Source organism: Vicugna pacos, chromosome 2, assembly GCF_048564905.1.
Source record: "Vicugna pacos chromosome 2, VicPac4, whole genome shotgun sequence".
Classification (NCBI taxonomy): domain Eukaryota; kingdom Metazoa; phylum Chordata; class Mammalia; order Artiodactyla; family Camelidae; genus Vicugna; species Vicugna pacos.
In genome coordinates, this window is record NC_132988.1 from 94,648,661 (window position 1) to 94,672,388 (window position 23,728).

At 43.5% G+C, this 23,728-nt stretch overlaps 1 protein-coding gene across 5 annotated transcripts in view; it reads left to right on the plus strand.

Annotated features, from left to right (window-relative positions):
• Window positions 1–23,728, plus strand: part of RELL1 (RELT like 1) — a 106,763-nt gene that overhangs the window by 79,933 nt on the left and 3,102 nt on the right. For all 5 annotated transcript variants that reach the window (XM_072945311.1, XM_072945319.1, XM_006209739.4 and 2 more), the window contains 3 exons: window positions 6,898–6,955; window positions 9,852–10,088; window positions 12,873–13,011. In XM_072945311.1, the coding sequence (XP_072801412.1) occupies window positions 6,898–6,955; window positions 9,852–10,088; window positions 12,873–13,008 (431 nt within the window). In that variant the 3' untranslated portion in view covers window positions 13,009–13,011. The remainder of the gene's footprint in view (window positions 1–6,897; window positions 6,956–9,851; window positions 10,089–12,872; window positions 13,012–23,728) is intronic.

Sequence of the window (23,728 nt, forward strand, 5' to 3'; positions counted from 1 at the left end):
TCCTGTCGATGTTTCTGAAGTTATTGGCAGCACCTTTTTCCTAAGCTTTCTTATAGCTCAGCCTCCAAATTAACTGACCAGGAGGATTTCACAGAAGTGAGTCTTCTAAGAGTCAGTCAGTCAGAGTTTTGCAGAGTCAGCCCTGGAGGTGATGGCTTACCTTTTAATCATGGCCTCACTTCGATCTGGGGAAAAGTCACATTACCTTGTGGAGCCTCAGTTTCCTCCTCTAAGATAATATTTACCTCCTAGCATTCTTGTGAGATCCTGCATATACAGTGCTTAGTATAATGAGCATTCAAGTATTATCCTTTTTTTGGTGCAGTAAAAAATATGGTGAAACCCACATAACAAAAAATTTACCGTTATACCCGTTTTAAAGTGTACAGTTCATTGACATGAATGAATGCCGCAATGATGTAGCGTTATCACCACTGTCTAGTTCTAGAACTTTCTCGTCATCCCAGAATGAAACTCTGACTCCATTAAGCATCCACTTCCTTTCTCCATCCACTTCCCCCTCCATCTGTGGGTAACGCCTACTCTACTCTCTGCCTATGGATTTGGATTTGCCTATTCTGTGATCTATTCTTCTTTTTATTGAAGTATTATCTTACTGTATAGCACAGGGAACGATATTCAAAACCTTGTAATGGCCTATAGTAAAAATTAATCTGAAAAGGAATATATATATACGTGTGTGTAAATAAACATGTATATGTATATAAATCTGTGATCTATTCTTAAGTGTTGAAACTTTTAAAAAGTTTAACCTTTATGCCTTTAAGCATTTTTTCCCCTTCTAAAATGTATTAGAAACCTCTGACTTATTAAATACAGGATTAGTTTAACCTTGATTAGATAAATCAGGGTCATTGTTCTGAAGCACTGGGTGTTGTCTCATAAGACACCACGCCCTGAGTGACTTCTGAGGTGTGTGGCACTCCTGCCCATGTTTGCAGTAGCTGCAGATCCCCATACTTTGAATTCTCATGAGTATTTAAAGGAAAATGTTTTCCTTGGGCTCTGTGCCCTTGTCAGCGCATTTGTCTAAAAGTTGAAATACTTTCTGCTCGGTAAATACCTGCTCTTCTGCCCCCAGCCCCTCTCTGCGGGTCCCCTGCCCCTACATCCTCACGATCAACAAGAGCACCTGCCCAGCCCAGGCTGTTGGTCAGTGTCCTTGACTTAGAGAAGCAGCAGTTTCACGTGGTTCAGCATAATTGTCATTGTCTTTTGTAGAGTGAACTTTATATATTTGGCATAGATCTAGGTGCTTTATGTGCATTTTCTCATTTAACCCTCAAAAATATCCCTCTTATACCCATTTTACAGGCAAAGCAGCAAAGGCTCCTGTGGTTAAGTTCACATAGTTAGGGAGCAGTCCAGCCCTACCTGAGTCTCTCGTCTGCTCAGTGCCGCCTCTCCTGTCTTCTAGCTTGCAGCTTTCAGTTTCTACAGGATGGAAAACCAGATAACCAAAGTTAATAGGAAGACGTTTAAAATAACGAAAAAGACAGAGACCTCTTGGATTTTGTATCTGTCTTCCAGAGACCTTCCTGCAGGGAATAGTGTTTGGTGAGGCTATTCTTTTTTTTTTTTTTTAATACAGAGAAATTTCTCTTTTTCTTTTTTGACTTTTTTTCTTTTTTCTTTTTTTATGGGGGCCAATTAGGTTTATCTGTCTATCGATCTATCTTTAATGAAGGTGCTGGGGATTGAACCCAGGATCTTGTGCACGCTAGGCACGTCCTCTACCCCTGAGCTATTCCTTCCCCCGGTGATGCTATTCTTGAGCAGCACTCCATGTTTCTTTTCCATAAAAAAAGTTGTTTTTAATTTGCATATGAAATACATAAATGCACAATTATGTTCTTGGCATAGAAACTCTAGTCATTACAGAGCTGCACAGAATAAGGCGTGGACGGCTCCTTCATTGCTCTCGTGGAAACTGCCTTTGTGGCTTTGGGGAGCTGGGAGGTCTTTGGGACCCAGGCTTCTGAGAGCTGAAGCAGCTGCTAAGTTAGTGAGTGCCGGATGCGGGGGTGACTGACAGGCGAATCGGTTGAGATAAGTCAATGTGCAGACTTTGCCCGGGGCTGAAGTTCTCCTGTGTAATTTCATAGTCGGCCCTGAGTGGTTGCTACATGCCATGCCTGTTCTTTGGGCTTTCCAGGATCTAACAACCCTATGATTCAGATACTTTATTCCCATTTTACAGTTCAGAAACTGAGGTCCACATCGCTTAACTAACTTGCCAGCCTTGCTCTGTGCAGACAGCAGAGCTGACATTTGACCTTGAGCATCTAACTTCGGAGTGTATACCTACCCACTTGCTGTCTCTGCCTCTTTCCTGTAGCAGGAAAGTGGGACGCTAAACTTCCTCCTTTCAAAGGAAAAACGTATGCAGCTGGGGTGCTTTATAGAACTCCTAAACATTAGCTCATTAAATTCTCCAAACTACCTTATGAGGTAGGCCCTGTTATCATCCCATTTTGCAGATGAGGAAACAGAGACCCAGAGGCTAAGAAAGTTGCCCAAGATCACACAGCCAGCAGGTCAGAGCCAGCAGTGGGCCCCTCCTCCTGATTACAGCAGAGGAGAAGCCTTTGGGTCCCTGGAGCAAGCAGACTATATAATTTCCTCCCCTCCCACACTCATGGGCAACGGGGCTATTCTTCTCTTTTTTAATTATGTCCTTTTCCTTTCGGAAGGTAGCCTTTCGATTTCCGCTGCCTTGGTTACCGGAGATCCATCAGAGGAACACCAAGGCACTGATCTCTTCCTTTCTCTTCCGCTCCCCAGGTCTTTCCTTCTGTCTTAGTCTTTCCTCTCTTCCCTGCATCGCTCTGCCTGGGATTTTTCCAGTGACCTGTGAGGGTGGGTGGTGGCTTTGTGTAGCCCTTAGTTCTCCTTGGCCACCAGGAGACATCTTGTCTCCCTCGACATCCCTTTTTCAGCCATGACCCCCTCTAGCTTCCGTCCTGTACCAAAACCACTGCTGGGGAGTTAGATACATACTTGGGTGTCTTACCAGTTTATAAACTAGCTTTTTAAATTGGCATTTGAGACTTAAGTCCTCTATAGAACAATGTGCATTTTCCTTTTCTTTGTCTCTGTCATGAACGGACTCTGAACTTATTATCGATGTAGACCTCCCTGTTAAGGTTAACTTAACTTTCTATTTTTTTAAATTCTCAGCACACTGTAACATAACTTTTATTTAAACATTGAAAAAAAAAGGAAAAAAATTGAAAAACAATCCATTCATTACCATTTCTCCATCATTTAGGCTTCCTTTGCCTATAGTTACATGTTAAGCACTTGCAGTCACAGTATATGACTGGTCTTCTGCTTTGCATTTTTCATTTGGCCAAGGAAGTAATATTTTACCCGCGCTTGTTTACAATTTAAAGCTATCATGTGTTGAATGTTGCAAATCAAGTTTAGTTTAGATAAATATCTCTCGAAGGATGCACTTATCAGCTGACTCGCACACTGATTATTTTCCTCCTAATCTCTAATCCTTTCCAAATCGAGCTGAACTGAGGAGGGTTTGGGTAGTCACGGGGGTTTTCTTGCATTGTGCGGGGGTTTGGAAAGTACCTGCAACTCCTTAGCTGAGCTTCTGTGCCAGACCCTGACCCTGTCTGATAGCAGCAGCTGAGAGTGTTGTTATTCTCCAAGCGCCCCTGGTTACGGTTATTCACACGAGGCCGAGGGATCCCTTGGTAAAATCCTTACCATGGGGCTCAATTTGTGTGATGGCAAAAGCGATTCCTTTATAAAATTACTGTTATCATTGAGTAGGTCTGTGAAACTTGCTATAATGATTATCCACACATCCTGTGAACTCTTTAACTACTAATCATTTAGAGACTTGGACACTGAAGGAGTAGGGAGGAAGATGTGGGGGTTAAATCAGCCACCCTAAAGTCAGATAGACCAGGGTTTGTATCTAGGTCTGTTTCTAGCTGTGTGATTCTGACCAGTCACAGTCTTTAGGCCTCAGTCTCTCTATCTGTAAAATGGGGATGTTAATGCTTCCTACTGTCAGGGAGATCAAACATGGTAGAATCTGTGAAGCTTTTAGCCAGTGACCGGCATATATCAGGCACTCTAATTTTGCTGATAGCAGTAGAAGTTCTTGCTTGTGAAATGTGCCTTGAATGTAAGGGAAAACTCTGAAGAGAATAGGGGTGGGAGAGAAAATAGGGCATTTTTCTTGTCTGGTTTTGACTGCTTTATGCATATTATCAGGCAGAACTTCAGGAAAGAAGAGAGGAGGCATTTTCTGGAAATTACTGCCCCCTAGAAAGTTTCCCCTGTTCTTGACAGGTTTTCCGTGCCTTATAACTGACTCCTCCCATCCTTTGGACACCCATAAGGGAAAGTATAAAGTTGGACGGATTGTTGACAAGTATAGGAGAAGCCATCTTTTAAGGCTCATTGGAGTTGTGAGTAATCACTGGGAGGAATATATTCAGTAGAACTTTGATTGGATTATTGCTCTTTTATAGTAATTTTTACAACCAAGTGAAAGTGTGTGTTTGGGTCTTAATGACGTGTGTGTTATGTTAGAGTTTTCTCATCACAGGAAACTAAAAATGTTCCCAAGGGACAGTTTACTGAAATTTACTCCCTCCATGGGTATGAATGATACTAGCATAGAAAGTTGAGCCTGCTTTTAAAGACATCACTCATAGCAAATAAAGTCACTGTTCACTATTATTTCTCAGAGATGAAGGTGAGGTACAGGAGTCCATGAATACAGGAGAAACAGCACAAGCCTAGAAAATAAAAATCTTAGTAACAATTTCAATATATTTTAATAATCTTCCTGGGAGCATCTTAGAATTTGATCATTTTGTAGGTGATTAGTTTTCTCGGACAACTATTTAAACTTCTGTTTTTGAAAAGCTCATTGTTGTGAGTGCTATTAGTACTGTCTTTGTTTTCATACCTTTTTTGGTTGTTGTTTTTCCCCTTTTCTGTTTATCGTTTTGAAGTTTAGTAAATGGTGGCCGAGTCTAAGTGTCAGCTGGCAAATTATTGTGTGTTCCCTAAAGCCTTTATCTGAAAGAAAATTATTTTTCTGAATTCTTAATATTAGTTCAAAGAAAAAATGACTAGGTTGTACTTAAATTTGTCCTTAATGTCCTCAACGTCCTAGGTTGTACTTAAACATGCCCTTTTTGTTGTATGGGAGAAGATACCACTTATCAATTTCAGTACCTTTTTGTAATGATAAGACTCATTTAGATCAAAACTTGTGTTTACAAATGCATTTGTGCATCCTCACAGATAGTCATGAAGGGCAAAGAAAAAAAATTTTTATTTGGGAAGAATGATATGCTCTGTTAATGCTTCTTTTAAAACTCCATGCATTTTGCAAAGTTTTTAGTGGAGAAAATTGGATTGTGGGGGGCAAAAAAAAACCACCCTTTATTATTTTATATGGAAAGCACAGATATGTATATAGTGCATAAACAGATGTGTATCTGCAGTATTATAGTTTCATGGGAGGGTGGTTAGGAAAAAAGAGTCAGAAAAAGGGTTGGAGTGGGACAATAATGAGAAAAAGTTGAGAAACACCATATAAAGCTTTCAGTGTTTAACACTTAAAAGCAGCAATGTTGAAACTAGAGTTAATTTTCCTCCTCTTGGGATGTTGTTTGAGATGTTAAATGCTTAATGTTGGTGTCAGCTCACATGGTGAATAGTGATTTTTATTGTTTCATCTCTAGAGAATTTGTTGTGGTTAGTCCTGGGAACAGTGCTTTAAAAATCAATGGAAAGGGGTCAGGAGTCAGTAAGAACATCTGGCCTTGCCAGGAAATATGCAGGAGAACTTGAACATTCACTTCAGGCTTTCATTCTTAGGACCTGACGTCTTACAAAAGATGAAAAGATCCCGTGTGTCTGCGTGTGGGGGTGGGGTAGGCACTCAAGAAGCTTAGATTCAATTTGCTTTCGTTGGCGGCCTAGACCCCACCTACAAATTTGGATTTTTTTAAAAATTAACATTAGAAGGCTAATTTAACTCAGTTCATATTAGATAACTGATGTGTGTGACCAACACTCGAAATTTTTAGAGATCTGGCTTGAGTTAAGGTCTATGGTCCTTAAGCAGAGCTCAGCCGAATGTCCCACCTGTAAAGTTAACTCTTCCTCAGCCCGTATTCTGTGTGGGATGGACTTCATATTACATGGGTGTCCAGAATTTAGGGCTAATTATTTAAGCACATATAAGTTCTTAGACATACATTACACTACATATTTGACAGAATGAGTTAAATGCCGTTTCCCTTTGGTTTGAGATGATGTGTGGAGAAATGTCTTCTGTATTATGCTGCTAAGATGTGGAGGGAACAAAGCTCTGTAGCAGATCTGCTTTCCTCTGCATAGAGTCTGTCACTCTTAGTAAATTCCTGCGTGGTGAAAATGTGGCAGATGGTGCCACGTCATGGGGTTACCTTAGGGAAGACCCTTTCTTCTCCAGGGCCCTAGGGCCTCATCGGTGACCTGGAGGAACTCAGTGTTTTTCTTTGTTTTTTTTTTTTGAGTTATAGTCAGTTTACAATGTTGTGTCAATTTCCAGTGTAGAGCACAATTTTTCAGTTATACGTGAACATACATATGTTCATTGTCGCATTCTTTTTCGCTGTGAGCTACCACAAAATCTTGTATATATTTCCCTGTGCTATACATTATAATCTTGTTTATCTATTCTACATATGCCTGTCAGTGTCTACAAATTTCAAACTCCCAGTCTGTCCCTTCCCACCCCTCCTCCCCCAATGAGGTGTTTTTCTAACAGCTTTTCTGATGTGATACTTCTGTGATGTCATCTGATTCATTCCATTTTAATTCTCTACTTTTTTCCCCCCTCCTCAGCAAATGCTGATGTTTTAAAAGCTATGGTGGCAGATAACAGCCTGTACGACCCTGAAAGGTGAGTGCTCGGCCCTCCTTTAATGGGGCTTTTGTTATCAGTTATCTGCTAGAGCAGGTTTCCCAACTTTGGCACTGTTGACATGTGGGCCAGATAATTCTTGGCTGTGGGGAACTGTCCTGTGCATTATAGGATGTTTAACAGCATTCCTGGCCTCCGCTTGCTAGATGCCATTGTCCTGGTCTCCTGCTGGGTGACAACCCAAAACTTCTCTGCACATTGTCAGTGTCCCCTGGGGGCAAAATTGCCCCTGGTTGAGAACTACTGTGTCAGCGAATCCTGGGGCAAGGATTGGGGTGGGGGGAGTGGCAGCATTGGAATTAGGGACCTGGGTTGGGTCTGACCCTACACTCATGGGTCACCTCTTCTCGGGTAAGTTAACAACCACTCTGACCTCACATTCCATCATCTGTAAAGTGGAGATAACTGTTGTGCCAACGTCACTGGGTTATTATGAAGAATACAGAACACCCCAGGCATCAGAAGACCTCCGTGAACAATGAGGATTAAAGGAAACCTGGTTAGGCTGGTTTGGGGCTCCTGCTAAGTTCTGTTCTTGTATTACCAGTTTTTAGTTATGGTTATTGAGCATCATAATCCTTCCTAATTAATTACAGGTAACTGTATTTCTAGATAATCAAGGAGCATTTATTTAAGGCTTGCTGTGTGCTGGGTCTGGTCCTGGAGCTGGGCCTTCCCAGATCCTCGCTGTGGAAGACTTAGGGAGTGGGAGACTCAAACACAAGGCCTTGTGCTGGAGAGCAGGAGAGTCCTGGAGAAGAAGCAAAGCCTGCTCACTCTGGGGGCTCCTTGATGCCAGTGGGAGGTCAGGGAAGGTTCACAGAAGTGCCCTCCGAACTGGGCATGCACCGGCCAGAGATGAGAGGCAGGGGCTGCTTGTAGGTGGAGATAGTCCAGGACAGAAGGCCCCTGAGAGTGAAAGTGTGGGATGCCTCTGGGAAGGTTCAGTCTGGGGAGGCCAGGGGCCACCCTGTGGACAGTAGCAAGAAGGGCCGGGGAGGCATGTTGGGTCTGAGTGACCTGGTGAGGAGTTTGGACCTTTTTCTGCTTCCTCTGTGGGTGGTGCACCCAGCACATCCAGCTATTTAATATGTGTTTGTCACACTGGCCATGTTAGATTTGTGTGTTAGCGGGGTGACTTGGTGCAGGAAGCTCGGGTGCTGTAGTTCGTAGAGACCTACGAGATGAGATTTCCGCCCCACTTCCAGCCCTGACCACAGACACCCCGCATTAGGACCATGTCACCTCATTCATCTCAGGGCATCCTCTAGTCCCTGTCATTGGATTTTGTGCACAGCAGGTATTTGATCGATGTTTGTTAAATGAATGTTGTTAAACTTTCAAATTCAACCTCTTAGTATGTAGTGTTAATTTAACACTGTTTTACCCTAGAAAGCTGCTGCTATGTGTTTTCATTTTAACAACATGTAAAGAGCATCCCTAACAAACAGCAGAAAACTTACGGCTGTCAGCGATGTTTGAGACCGTCACTTCGATCAGGCGTGCTTTGTTTGAAGTGGACAAGTGGGCCGAGTATCAGCAGCATAAAGGCTGGATTTGGCTGTTGTAGGACCTCCGTGTGCCGGCGGGGCTCCTGGCACAGTCTCGAGGGTTGGGCTCCACTGCGATGTGCTGCCCCAGCAACAGCCCCTCCCCACATCAGAGGGCTGATTCCTGGCCAGGGGGCCCCATCCGGTCTTAGTTCCTCCTTTTCTAGTGGACCTGAGCCTTGACATGTGCCTTTGGAAGCAGCCAGCATCTGAGCTGCATACTGCTGCTTTTTACATTTTGCACGGTCTGGCTGGGGTTCCTTCCAGGTATTTAAAGCACTCTCCCCTGTTTCTGAAGCACTATGGCCTGATGGTTAAGAGCAAGGTTTCTAGATTTAGTCCGTCTAGATTTGGATTTCAGATCCATCACTTATTAGCTGTGTGACCTTGGGCAATTTACTTAACTGCTCTGAGGCTCAGCGTCCTCATTTTTAAAATGAGGAAATTAGTAATACCTACCTCATAAGATTTTGTAAAGATGAACTGAGTTAACATATATCAAATGCTTAGTCTGCTGCGTGTTAGTTATTTTTATTATTACTATTATCAACATCTCTTTTGAGCATCACTTTTTTTAACATTTTAAAAATTGAGTTGTAGTCATTTTACAATGTTGTGTCAAATTCCAGTGTAGAGCACAATTTTTCAGGTATACATGAACATACATATATTCATTGTCACATTTTTTTTCACTGTGAGCTACCACAAGATCTTGTATGTGTTTCCCTGTATAGTACAGTATAATCTTGTTTATCTCTTCTACATGAGCATTACTTTTGATATCTTGACCTAAAAGCTTTCTTCCTTTGACATAATGGTCGGATTGGATCAAATATTTTATCTTAAGTCATCTGATAATTTGATTAGAATTTAAGTTTTTCTTTCCTCCAGGGCACGTGTGTTCAGGGCATCTCTTTGCTTAGAGATCTAGGGAGGCACTTGGATATGTGTGAGAAATTAGTTTGCATGAAATTAGATTGAGAAATTATCATGGGAAGGGAGCTAGGCCATTTAGAAAGAAACCTAATACTTTAAGGACAAACAATGCATCATCATTAGAAGCAGTAGTTTATTTCCAGCCAGTTAATTCCTTACTAGAAGTGATAAATCACGTTATTACTGTTTAAAATGGCTGTCATCGTATAGTCATGAGAGCTGAGTACCTGCTGCTGAAGATGGATTCACAAAGCCCATTTGTATAATTGGAAGAGAAACCTTTTCTCTTGATTTAAACCTGCTTCTTACATTGCAGAGGGAGAGATTGCCGTGGCTGGTATTTCTTCTAAGTATCCAGTTCTACCTTTCCCTTTTTCTTCCCACCTCAGCCCCGTGACCCCCAGCACTCCTGGGAGCCCGCCTGTGAGCCCCGGGCCCTTGTCACCAGGGGCCACCCCAGGGAAGCACGTCTGCGGCCACCATCTGCACACAGTGGGCGGTGTTGTTGAGCGGGACGTGTGTCATCGGTGTAGGCACAAGCGGTGGCACTTCATAAAACCGACCAACAAGTCCAAAGAGGGCCGCTCAAGGCGCCAAGGAGAGGTCACCGTCCTCTCTGTGGGCAGGTGAGTCCTGGGGGCGCTTTGGGTTTGTGTGGCGTGGTTGCTGTGCTGTGTGGATTTGCGCTCACCTGTTAAATGTAGAGTATGTTCTCCTGAACCTGGCTCAGGTCCTGTCTCTGGGCTTCTTTGATGTTTTGTGGTCGGAGTCCTGCATTTTTCTAATAGCAGAAGAATTCTAAGAGGTGGCTATTGCAAGATCAAATGTGAGATGTATTAATTAAGGTAACAAATTAATTACTTGCTGAATTGAGGTTCTCCAAAGAGGCAGAATCAATAAGATGTATATATACACACACACATACACACATAAAAGAGGAGATTTATCATAAGAATTGGCCCACACAATTATAGAGGACAAAGAGTCCCACAATCTTCTGTCTGTGAGCTGGAGACCCAGGAGAGCTGGTGGTGTCATTCAGTGTAAGTTCCGAGGACTGAGAACCACGGGAGCTGATGGTGTAAGTCCCGGTCCCAGTCTGAAGGCCCTGGAACCAGGAATGCTCATATCTGATGTCAAAAGAAGAAGAATGTCTCAGCTCAAGCAAAGAGAGCGGATTCAGCCTTCTTCCTTTTTGTTCTATTCAGGCTCTCAAGGGATTGGTTGATGCCCACCTGCATTGGTGAGGGTGATCATCTTTATTCAGTCTGTTGATTCAAATGCTAATCTCTTCTGGAAACAGCCTCCCATACACACTCAGAACTAATGTTCGACCAGCTCTCTGGGCAGCCCTTAGCCCAGTCATGTTGACACATAAAATTAACCATCACACTTGCTCTGATGGATAAAGCCCAAATCTCAACTCTATACAGAATACAAGTTTATATTTCGCTTGTGGGAATCAAAAGATCAGTGATGGATCTTCAAGCAGTCGTCCAGAGCCCCAGGTCCTTTCGATCTTGCGGCTCTGCCAGGTTTGCTGGAGGAGAAAGTATGCAGAGGATTGGTCATGAGAGATTTTTAATGAGATGGGCCTGAAGTGGCAGATTCATTCTTGTGCACATTCCTCTGGCGGGAACTCAATCCCTCGGCCACACTTAATGGCCAGGAGAGATGAAGGGGAGAGAGGGAGCTGGTCGCTGCTCTCCAGTCCCTGCCCTGTAAGAGCCACGCGGACTCCTGGGACTGCTTTCCTGTAGTTCACCTCCCCTGTATCCTGGGTTTCCCAGTCCTAAAATACCATGTACTGGTGACCATATGTGATGTGGAGATCTTGCAGTTCAAGTGATGAATCAATAGGACGATAGGCAGAGCATTTTTGCTTCGATTTTGAGCCTCTTGCAGGAGCTGCCTGGCTCATGCTACAGGTGGAGAGTAACGGTCAGGAGTATGTGTGCTGGGGCCCGGCTGGGGAAGCCCTGAGCAGAAGTTGTCAGTGTTGCACGCACGATCCTTCCTTCTCTACTGATGAACTCTGGAAAGAGTCGCCGGACTCACTGAATCTCCATTTGAGTCCTGGCACCACTGCTTACAAACTGTTACTTCTCTCTGCCTCAGTTTCCCCCTCTATTAAAAGGGGATGACAGTAACACTCACCACATCGGGTTGCTGTGAAGACTGAATAAGGTGACTCACGTAAACTTCTTAAGTCAGTTTTGGTGCTTATTATGCACTCACGAAATGTTGGCTGTTGTTAGTGTTGATGTGATTTGAATTCAGTTGCGTTTCATCATGTGTTGCACAAGCGCAAGAAGACTTCAGGGCTGTTTGCCATGTCGAGAACAGCTGTACAACTCATGACCAGACTGTTTTATTAAGGAGCAGAGTCACGGGAACGTATGAATGTGGAGGGGGGTGAGGGCCTGTAACTTGTTTGGACAAAGTGTATTTTGTTTGCTTTTTAAAAAATCTGCTGAAATTTTCAACTCGGATTCAACGTGGCATTTTTAAATGCCCCCAATCCAGCTCTCTGTCTCGGAGGTAAACACTGTGGCTGTTGAATGATTATAGGCTGTTTTTCAGCGTGTGCTTAAAGAGAGTCTTGCAGTTTGACCGAATAGATTTGTGGTGACAACTTTCCCCTGATACATCCTTTCACTCCCTCAGAGTCTCCCTCCTCCTTCTGGTGGGTGACACAGAAGGAGAATTTGTTTTAGATCATTTAAGGGAAATTAAGAACCACGGAGAAACTGTTAGGAAAGACTTCCGGGAATTGATATGATGGAGTAGAAAAGCAGTCAATTGAGAACATTTTTTACTTCTCTCTTAATCCTTAAGGAATGTCTCAAATTCCTTAACTTTTTCCTAATCCTTATTGAAAATTAACCCATCGCTTAAAAAAAAAAAACAGACAAAACCCAAATAAACACAAAAACCTGCCACTGATCTGATTGATGCTGATAAATGTGTGGTTGGGGCCGGGTGGGTGGAGGCAGGACTCTCTGACAGGGGGATCTGAGGAAGGCAGTTCCCTAGTGAACATCTGATTTGCAGGCCAGCATGTCTTCTATCCAGCCTTCTGTGGTTCAAACAGCTGATGTTAAGCCCAGGTCCTCGTTAGCTCTGAGGCTGTTTAATGCTTGAGTGCCGTGTTTCTGAACGGTTTTCCCATGCTCTGTAAACTATGCAGCAGTCTGATGTGCTGAGTGAACATCGTCTGGGGGATCTGGTGGGGGGCAGGGGCTTTGCTGCGTGAGAATGTCCCTCCTGTTGAACGTGGTGATTTTCATTGCTGTCCTAACTTTTGGCTGAGTTCATGTGGGATCCTCTAGTTGGATGATTTGGGGTTCATTCATAATTTTTGTTTAGTGGAAAAGCAAAACTCATCAGATCTCCTCTTCTTCCCTCAGGTTTAGAGTTACAAAAGTGGAGCACAAGTCAAATCAGAAGGAGCGGAGAAGTTTGATGTCGGTCAGTGGGCCCGAGGGTGTCAATGGGGAGGTGCCTGTGACACCTGTGAAGAAAGAGCAAAGTGACACAGAATAGTAGGTAAGTGGAACTATGGTAACATCAGGGGTGGTGTGGCACTTGGAGAGGGCGAGGTGCCAAGAGCTTCCCTGGGGTCTGTGGTAACATGGGAGTGGCTTGGCAGGGAAATGAAAGATGCTTCCTTGGAGCTGGTGGACTGTAGGGGCCTGAACACGATCACTTGTCCATCCAGAGCTTAGTGTAAGGAGGCCACCAACACAGGTTCCCCCAAGGGGTTGGCCTGCATGATCATGAGGAGAGAGGATTACTTGTGAGGCAATGTGGAGTGGTGGGGATTGTGGCAAACTGGTAATCACAGAATCCATCTCAAGGTTTGTATCATTACCACAAGCAGAAGTCACTTAGCAGAAGGCTAGATCTTACGGGGAAAAAAAAAAAGGTGAAAATCTAGACTTTTTACATATGAAATCACCTCAAGTTTTTGAATCTTGGCAGCTTATTAAATTTCCTTTTAAAAAATCATGCAAGCTGAATGAAATATAATCTTATCATCATTTCTAGGTGAACTGTGATTTGAAAAAGGCTGGAACAAGAAAGCAATGCTTTTTTCCTTTCATTGAGTTGGAAACCAGCTTTCTCTGATGTGCCACTCTTCTAAAATACCCCCAACAGAAATTTTACTCTTTCCACCAAATATTTTGAAGCAATTTAAAAGTGAAAGTAAATGCCTCTTGGTTTGGTAGTTTTAATTTTGGAAGATATTACTTAAAAAAAAAGGTTATGATAATTTGAAGCTTTCAGCTTCCTCTTTTCTTTCTGTTCTGGCTTGAGTCATATTCATTCCTTTCATGTTTCTTATTTGATGTGAAAGGATGAGTGTGAGGACTCAGGAGTGACCAGCTCCAAAGTCTCCAGTGGAACCATCAGAGTCTGAATATTAAGGCAGAAGGAGTTGTACTTATAAAGGGAGGGGGAGGTGTAGGGTTCTAGAAGGAACAGGGGACTAGCAAGGCTGAACCTGGGCCCTGGAATCCCACTGCCAGGTTCAAGTCCCCGTTCGCCACTGGCTGCACTGGGACCTGGGCAAGGTGCTGGGGCTTTCTGTGCCTGGCTTTACTCACCGGGGAGTGGAAATGACACTGCCTGCCTAGAGGGATGGCAGTGAGGTATCAGGAAATAACACGGGAAGGAAGCCCAGGGCCTGGCAGGTGGGAAACGCTCAGTCAGTGCTACTGATGAATTCACTTTTGGTCAGTGTAGCTGAGGGTGGGGAGAAGTGGCTTTGGAGTGCAGCTTCTTGGCTAAGCTGCCCAGGATGGTCTAGCAGTAATCTGGGAGAGGAGCGCTCCTGGATTCTGGTACATGTAGGGGCTCTGACAGCTTTCCAGTGCTAGTTCTTGCCATCTTGCCTTTGGGAAGATCTGGTCCCTTCCCTTGAGTTGAGGAGCCCAGACCGAAAAATCGGTCTTTGGCTTCTCAGCCAGTTACTAGTGCCTTGGGAAGGGAACCAAGAAAAATTCAGAAAAAGGAGAGGGTGATGAAGATAATGAAAGCAACTAATGTCGATTCAGTATTCTAGTCTTCTGGGCGTTGTACTGACATATGTCTCACATGTCACCATTATAAACATCTCCTAATGGGGTGAATACCATTATCCCAGCTTTATAGATGAGGAAACCAATGCATGGGGAGGGTAAGTTACATGTTCAGGGTCACGTAACTGGAAAGAGGAGCTGATCTGAACTTACAGCCTCTGACTACAGAACTATCTGCAGTCTCTGCCATCCTGGGATGCTCATGAAGGTGCAGCTCTAGACCCATGAGTGGGGAACATTTCCTCCAATGGTCTAGAACCTCATGGTCTACTGTAGCCTCTAGTCACTTCTGGCTGCTTAAATTTAAATGAACTAAAGTGAAAAGTTTAGTTCTGCAGTTGCACTAGTCATGTTCAAGTGTTCATTTGCCACCGATGACTAGCGTCTGCCATATTGGGCAGCGCAGATACAGAACATTTCCGTCATCATGGAAAGTTTTATTGAACAGAGTAGACGGTACCTTTGATGTTAGCGTTGGAATCCGGGGTGACTTCGGTCAATGAGAGAAATATTCTGATGGAAGTCGTGAGGACTTGCTGGTCTGGGAAGAGAAGTATCTGGCTATTCGAGTCTAAGGTGAGAAGGCTCAACCAGTTTCACTGCGGGGAAAGCGTGGGTTGTGCGTGAGGCGTCAGGCTGGCAGCGTGCTGAGAGATGGAGCAGGCCGTGTGGGAGAAGACAAGGCTGGCCCTCAGGCGGGAAGCGTGAGGTGACCCTCTGTCAGGCTCAGCCCAATCACAGCCTGGCTGATATTCCTTGGCTGGTTTTGGCTGCTGCGGCCCGGAGAGAGACACTCACGACCTGGGAAGGTTAAAAGAATTGGGGTTGTTCAACTAGTTTTCTCAGTCCAAATTCTGTCTGGATCTGGATTGGACCCAGTCATCTGAAATCCTAGCCACATCTAGCTCATTTACACCTTGATATTCTCTGCAAAGCACACAGTCAATGTTTATAAAAGAGCATCGGATTTGATGAGGAGACCTGGCCACACATCCGAGCTTCACCACTTGGAAATTGTCCTTAACTGCCCTCGCGCCTGGTTTCCTTGAATGTGAAATAGTGTATTAAATTCATTGATGGGAGGCCAGTGTCTGGCCTGTCCTTGGCTCTCAGTAGTGTTATGCCATCCAAAGCAGTGAGCACACGAGTGACCCTAGAAAGGGGATGTGTTTTCTGAGCCTTCAACTTGATTGTAATTAATGTTGAAATTGAAAAAAAATTTATTACGGGAAATTTCAAACTGACTCAAAAGGAAAGAGAATAGTATCATGAATGCCCACGGAGTAGTTTAATTGTGATACGTGCTGTGTATTGAGCATCTGCCCTGTACCTGGCACGCTTTGGAAGGCATATTCCACTCAGTGACGGGTTTAGTCCTCACAGGTAGGGGCCAGTTTAAGCACAGAGAGTTGAAGCTACTTGTGTAGAGTCTCCAGCAAGAATGTGGTGGCATTTAGAGTCCAAATCAGGCAGCCTGGCTTCTGAAGTCCCAGACTTCACCGCTCCGCTGGGTCCGGGGAAGGCAGGTCCCGTGGGGTGAGCGAGCCTGCTGGGCTGGGACCTGTGGAGTGATGATGTCTGGTGACCCCAGCAGGGAAGGGACTCTGAGAAAGGAGGGAAGGGCATATTCACTGACACTTAAAAACATTTAGGTATTCCTTAAAATTTTTCTTGCTTGAGTTCTTAATATTTCTCATGCCCAAACAGAGTATGTCTGGGCTATTTAATATGATTTTCTAACTAGAGAAATCCTGAAATTTTCCTGTCTGGACCCAGGTCTCTGCTTCTGGGCTGAATTGGAAAATGTGCACTGGAATGTAGCTCACACAGTGAGACAGGAGGGTTAAGTCTTTGTTCTACTAGCTAATACAGTTTTTAGAGTCGTATTTGGATTTTTGGCCATGCTTTTTTACTGGAATGCCTTCTTTTAATGTAGAACTGATTCAGCTGTTCAAGTGCAAATACATGTCTACTCACTGGTTAGGTTTCCTTTTTTTTAAAAAAAAAAGCAGTTGATACTACAAACTAAGCTTAGGATCTCTCTCTCTCTCTCCCGCCTTCTCTTTTTAAAAAACAAAATCTGCTGTTTGGCATTTCTTCCCCCCTTTATTCTTTCTTCCCCGTTTCCTTGGCCTGAGTTCTTTTTTGTAGTTGGATCTAACTTGCCCTCTGCCTGATTTATTTTGGCAATGCTGTTAAAATGGTTTCTTTTTTCCACAGAAAATGTGTTTTGATTTCTTCTTAGAAGAATAAGCTTTTGTTCTTCAAAGTTAAATAAATCAAATTGCTTTCAGCCTCCAAATGCCACTGCCTTGTCTTTATTATCACTGTTCTTTCGCTTTTTAAAAACGATGCTGTCGTAAGCGTTCTGTAGCGCGTGTTTCTGAAGTGTCTACTTTTCCTAGTTTATGGTATTAAAGTTCACATAACACTATTTTTTATCAAAACAAAAATTCATTATATTAGATGTCTCTTTATTTCACTTATTTTTTGAGGTTTGAGTTTCCTTTTTTAATTTTCAATTGAAGTATTTGATTTACAATGTGTTAGTTTCTGGTGCACACATGGTGATTCAGATACACAGATATATATTCCTTTTCATGTTCTTTTTCATTATAGGCTATTACAAGATATTGAATATAGTTCTCTGTGCTATGCAGTAGGACCCATTGTCTATCTGTTTTTCATCTAGTAGTATCTGTTCTTTATTTTAAATTGTTTTATTATTGAAGCTATTAATTCTTATTTCAGTCATTTAGCGTAGTGACTACAAGCTGAGTTTTAAACTGCTTAGGTTTAATTTTAACTGTATCACTATCTACTTATGGTTTCGGCAAGTTAACCCCTCCAAGCCACAAGTTCTTTGTCTTTAAAATGGGGGCGTTGGACGTCAGTGACATAAATGTGTGTGTGTGTAGTTCTGAAATCAGACCTTGGCAGAGTTACTATTAACTAAGTATTCACTATTGTCAGTAACTTTCACCCCATTCACAGGGGTCCTGGTTATTTACTAGCCCATTTCTCAAGCATCAGTTTTAGATACTGTGACTCCCATTTTACATCTTAAGAACATTAGAGCTTTGGACTCTCTGGACGTCTCAGAAATAGATATTTGGCAAGTCCCTTAGGAATTTGGGCCATTTTCTCGTTTGTGTTAAGAGGGCCTTAGAAATAGCCATGCCCCTCCCACTGGAGGTGGAAACAGAATTAGTAACAAGGCAATTGGGAAGTTTTGCGACTTAAGTTCTTTTCATTGTAGAGGTCAGAGGAGGGGCTATGCTAAGAGGTGGTGTGGACTGAGATTTCTGCACGTAACCACACTGCTGCTCGGCTGGGGCTCTGCCCTGGGATGAAAGCGTCCTTTCTGCTGAGACTGTTTCATGGGCCACGCTCCCTCCCGCCTCGGGACCGTGGCCGGTCACAAGGTCAGCTTTCCTGACCTTCGGAGCCTTCATTTCCCGAGGAAGGTCAAGCTTTTCTCCTCTTTGCTTTTTATCTCTGGTGACAGGCAGTGCACTGGTGGTCCCCATGGGGACTTTATCTGCGGTCCTCCGTGTGGTTCTTCTTTTGATAATTCTCCAGGGAAGGAGAAGATGGTGAGAAACTTCAAGTACCATGAGTTATTTTTTTTTTCTCCATAGCGAATTTTTTTTCAGGGCAAAACACATATTTTTTTTCTTTTGAAGAACAAACGATCCCGGATTTGATGGAAACCCCTTCATTGGGTTCACTGGCCTTTATAAATGGAAACTGCGCCTCACATAGGCATGGAGAGGACCACCTGGCTTGATTTTCAGATGCTAAACACATTTCTAAAGAGTAAAAGCGGTCCTTTGCCTGATGCTTGTGTTGTTCTTATGTGGAAGCCCAGTCCCACTGAGTCCATCTTAAATATGTAATTGGAGGGAGGTTAACCGCTGTCTTCAATCGTTCACTGGCCGCACGAAGCACAGGTTGTAGATCCAGGCAGATGAGGAAAGAGCTGAGCGAGGGATGGACGTTTAAATGAAACCTGATGCGCTATGGGTGATCCTCCCTTCACTTGACAGATGAAGAACCAGGCTCAGGGGGTGAGTTTTTCCCAGATCCCTGGGCCAGGTGGGGCGAGGGCTTGGATGGGAAGAAATCAGTACTTTAGAGCTGACATGCTCAGTGGTTTTGAAATTCAAGGGAGCTTTGTTTACGCCAGCAAAGAATAAAGTCCTCATTTAGTTTAGCCCTGTGACTCACAGCGGTGATTATTTCAATATTTTCTATGTTCCCCAGGCATGGCCTCCTCTGGTCTCTGATGGGGACCACTGGATGCTGCCTTTTGGATATTAGAGCTGTGCCTGGATCAGTCCCAGGATCATAGACTTTGAGATCTCCGAGGATGTGATGCCTAGATCAGGTCAATTCAGGTACAATTACAGCTTTTAAAAGTATTTAATGGGCCCCCCACTTTGTGCCGGGCCTTGGGGACACAGCAGTGTGGAAAAGGGACAGACAAGGACCATGTTTTCGTGGAGCTTCTGTTCTCATTCTTGTACTAGGTTTTCTCCCCAGGCCCCCTGGTCTCCTCGTCCTAGAGTGAGGAGGCCCTGGGACGTTATGTCTGTTGTTAAGGGTCATGCAGATGGTTTATTCCAGAGCCTGGACTTGTGCTTCGCACTCGTTCCATCCCTTCACTCTCTCCGAGGTACTGGATATTACAAGTGTTTGACCTTGAACCCTTGTTTAAAAATTGGAAAATAAGACATGCACACAATGCAATATTCAAACGGCATGAAAGGCTGCAGGGTGAAACAGGTCTTTAAAAAAAAGTGAGTCTTCACCATATCCACACCCCTTCTCCCCCACCACACACATCTCATCTCCCAGCACCTTCCCAAGAGGGGACCGTGGCAATCTGTGTCCTCTGTATCTTTCAGGATTATTCTATGTATATATGTGCTTATACAACATATATATGTGTCTGCCCCCTCCTTCACCTTTCACAGACGAGAACTTAGATACTTATCTGTGCCTTGCTGTTTATTGAAGTTGATGACTGATAAGTTCCATGGACTAATTTTACTCTCCCACGTTTATTGAGCCATGAGGAGTGAACATGCTGGACATTTAAGATGTCATTTGTCCTGTTTATTCTTTGTTGCGGGGAATAGCCCCAGAGCATTTATGGACATAATCTGGGTATTTTGGAGCGACTTGAAAACATACTTTGCTGTCATCAACTACAGTGTTGTAAGTGATTCTTCCACAGTCTTGTTCTGTGGTTAGAAGAGACTGAAACATATTTGTCAGTATTCCCAGAATTGAGACAACATGGGGGACCTGAGCGTTCTTGTTTTGTTTTGTTTTGATTTGCCACTGAAGTTGCTGCCTCCTCCCTGCCCATATCTCCCTGGGCAGCGTCGACTCCAGGGCCCCTCCTTAGTGTTGACCAGAAGTTGACCCACTGACCCCCTCAGAGAGCTTATCTCTCCTCCCCTGTGGCCCTGTCCGCACTCCAACAAGGCTTAGGAAAGAGGGCTGTGACATCTGCCCCTTTCAGCACAGAAACTGCAGCATTGGAGCCTCATGGAGGCTTTTTGGAGGATGTAAAGTCAGACCTGAGGGAGCTCGTGGGAGACAGAAAATGAAATGCTTTTGGAGACATTGAAAAAAGAGGAAATTAATAGTAATAATCAGGATTTTAATTTTTCTTAATTTGGAACTCAAGGCTTTGAATTGTCTCACGTTAAATAGCTAAGTAAATAATAGTGCCTGTTTTCTCTAAGTCACCTGTTTTCTGTGTGATGCTGTAGAAACTGCACAGTGCAGGCTCTGGAATTAGATACTTCATGCCCCAGTCCTGGTCTGTTCCTTTTCAGCTGTGTAATCTTGGGCAAGTTCCTTAGCCTTTGATGCCTCAGCTTCTCCATCCATAAAGTGGGCTTAATAATGATAATCCCGCCTACCTGGTAGAGATGTTGTTCCTTGGCACTTAGTAAGTGCTACGTAGACAAATGCTTGATGTTATTATTACAGTTATATCAGGCGAGACCTATTTAAACACTTAGCAAATGAAGGTGTGAAAATTTAATGGTTTTTGATACTTAATTTTCCTGAGGCTTAGAGAGACATAACCTATAAGATGTAGTTTTGTTTATTTGATATTCAGGTAGAGGCTTACTAAAGGTGGTTAGCTGAACTCTGGCTCACGAGGCAGTAGAGAGGCAACGTTTAACTTGTTTTGTTTTCCGTATTAGAGGTGGGACCATTCAGAGTCATAAGTTATTCTAACTCTAACTTAGTGTTGGGTGATAGATGTATAGAGACTAGTAGGGAACTGCTGAATTGCATTTAAGTAATTCGCAAGTGAACCCTTGAATAACTTTTAATGTCGTTTACATTTTACTTGGAATAAAGTGCTCTGATTCTCACCATCCCCAGGGCTGGTAAATCACAAGTGTTTAGCGATTGCCACTTGGGAAACCCGCTGTTGCCAAATATATGAACACATTTAAATTGCTGTGAAGCGATAACAGTAAAGAGCAACCTTCAGACTTGCCAGTAAGAGCTAAATCTAATGTCAGAAAAGCTGCAAGGAGTGCAGAGCTTCTCACTGACATGATTCAGGGAAGAGCACAGAAGGGAGGGCATAAGAAGATCTCATGGCGCCTGGGGTGTCTCGTGTGACTGGTGGGGCGGTGCATGGTGGGGATGACTGTGTGGCTTCCAGGTGTGACTGCCTGAGGTGGGATCGCTGCTTTCCCATTATTAATTGTGTGGCCTTCGGTGAGCTATTGAACCTCAGTTTCCTCCTGTGGAAAGGAGGATTGTGGTTGGCTTGTGGATTCATCGGAAAGACTGAGTTACGGACTCCACGGTGCTGGGCATGGGAGTGCCTGGTGCGTGGAAAGCGCTTTGTAAATGTCGGCCACTGTTGTTATTAATCAGACAGTCTTTTCCTTCCTTAACCCTCTGTCCTTTGAGCTCTTAGTGTTCACTGTCCATTAATCTGTTTAGGCTTCTAGTTTCTGAAAACATGGTTCTAATTTTTAAAGAGACCAGATCCTTTTTTTAAGGGAGACTTTTTTACCAAGGCACATGTATGTCCTAATCAAAGATGTGTTGTGGCTTCTGTGGAACCTTAACATAATAGTGGAATTACAGTTTTATCTTTATAATTAGAACTGTATAGTAAGCAATAAACGCTAAAGAAAAAGTTGATGTCTTCCTTCCAGATAAATTTTTCCTGAAGTTCTTAATTTCTCTCCATCTATCTCGTTTTACCATGCAAGTGGTGACACTGGGATTTCTGAATTGCCTTTTCAGTAGAAGAAAGTTTTGCTTTATTTCTGCCAGCTTGAGTGCTCGCTTGTGTAAGACAGTGATCATCAAATTCCCTACCCCACCCCCTACAAAAGATAGATCAGTCTTGTTAAATATGGTGGGGTCCCGTGGTGACGGGAGCTGAGAGTAGCGTGTGGGTGGAGTGTTGTCTGCCCCTCTTGTCCTTCCTGGCATTTATGCCAGCCCACTCCTGGTTCTGACAGCTATGTGCCCATGCAGAAGGCACCTTGTAGCATTAATGTGCTGTGGTAAAAAAAAGTGCTATTTTAAAGTATGTGTTTGCAGGAGATTGCCAAGATGTTGGTGTAGAAGGACACGTAGCTCACTCTCTCCCACTAATACATCAAAAACTGCCTCCACATACGGAACCATTCGCACAGAGTACCCACTGAGCTTTGGCAGGTATCTCTTCCATCCGAAATACAAGGAAAGTCCTCACAAAACTGGATAAACAACAAGTTGATACTGTATAGCACAGGGAACTTTATTCAATATCTTACAGTAACCTATAATGGAAAAGAGTATGAAAAGAAAAAAATAAAGTATGTGTTTGTTTATCGTTATGGGCAGATCCTCATCTATAGAATGAAATGAAAAGAAATTTAGCAACGTCAAGTGCACATGACACAGTCCCAGAAATAAGGCTGCAGTTGGACATTTACAAGCCGTACAGAACGTGGTGTCTTCTTTCCTCTAGGTTATCACTCCGATAAGATGGGTATTTACCTGGAAATTGATAGCTGTTGTACCAGTCAAGGACTCCCTTAAGCCTCTGTTTGTGAAGAGGGGGAGCCCAGAACTGTGAATCAGGGCTGGGTAGCTTTCAATAGAGCCTTGAAAAAGGTCAACTTTTCTTTTTCTGCTTAGGGTCTGGTATTAGTAGTTAGGACTTTAAGCAGAAAGTTGTAGTTTTCACATCCTCTTTCCAAGATACTGTGCATAGTGCAGTTTTAATCAGCTGCAGAAGGCAGTAGTCAAAGAAAGCCAACATGATTGTGTAGATGATGGCATTGATCATAATAGCTAACTTTGAGGGGGTGCTGACGGCGTGGCCCTGTATTTATTAAGCATTGTATATGTATCCTCTTCTGTAAAACTCCCAGGAACCCTTTGAGGGATGCTGCAGAGAGGCCAAAGTTCAACAGTTAGTCATAGGGGTTTGGATTTGGAGACAGGCCACTGGCTCCACACCTCTCCTTCGTTAGCCCAGCCCTTGGTCTTGCATTCTTACTCCTTAAAGGTGGTCAAACCTGTGCAAAGAACTCTAAACAGGAAGCTCTGCTATGTTGGAAAGAAAACTCTGACTGTGATGAAACATTATATTCTAGGCGTGAAGTCCCTTACTCTTGACCTTCTTGCTTCTCTTGATGCAAAAATGTCCAAGTCTCAGGGAGCAGGTAATAAAAGAGGAGACATAAAAATAGTTGAATACCTATTTTCTAGATAATGGCCTAGTTTGCAGTTTTACTGGGAAAATTCTCTCTTGTTTCTTACAGTTTTTCCTTTAGGGCAGTTTTGCTATTTCTGTACCTCTGGCTTTTCTACATTTTCCCCCTGTGGAATGTCTTCCACATTATTCGACTCTCAACTGAAGGTATTCCTAGACTTGACTTTGTTCAGTTTTGCAGCACAGATCCATAGTCAGCCATGTTAGGTTGTAGCAATGCAGCAGGGCACTAGTTATTCGTTTATAATTAATAACTTGGCTCATGATGTTTTAGGGGATAAGGCTTTATTTCCTGTTCAGCTAAGGGGATAAGTGTCCTTTTACCCCATCTAATTAGTTTAGGAACCATCTTTCTCTCCACCGCACCCCCCCACAACCATTGTGAATGTTGTAAATGATAGTGACAGAAAAGTGTAAT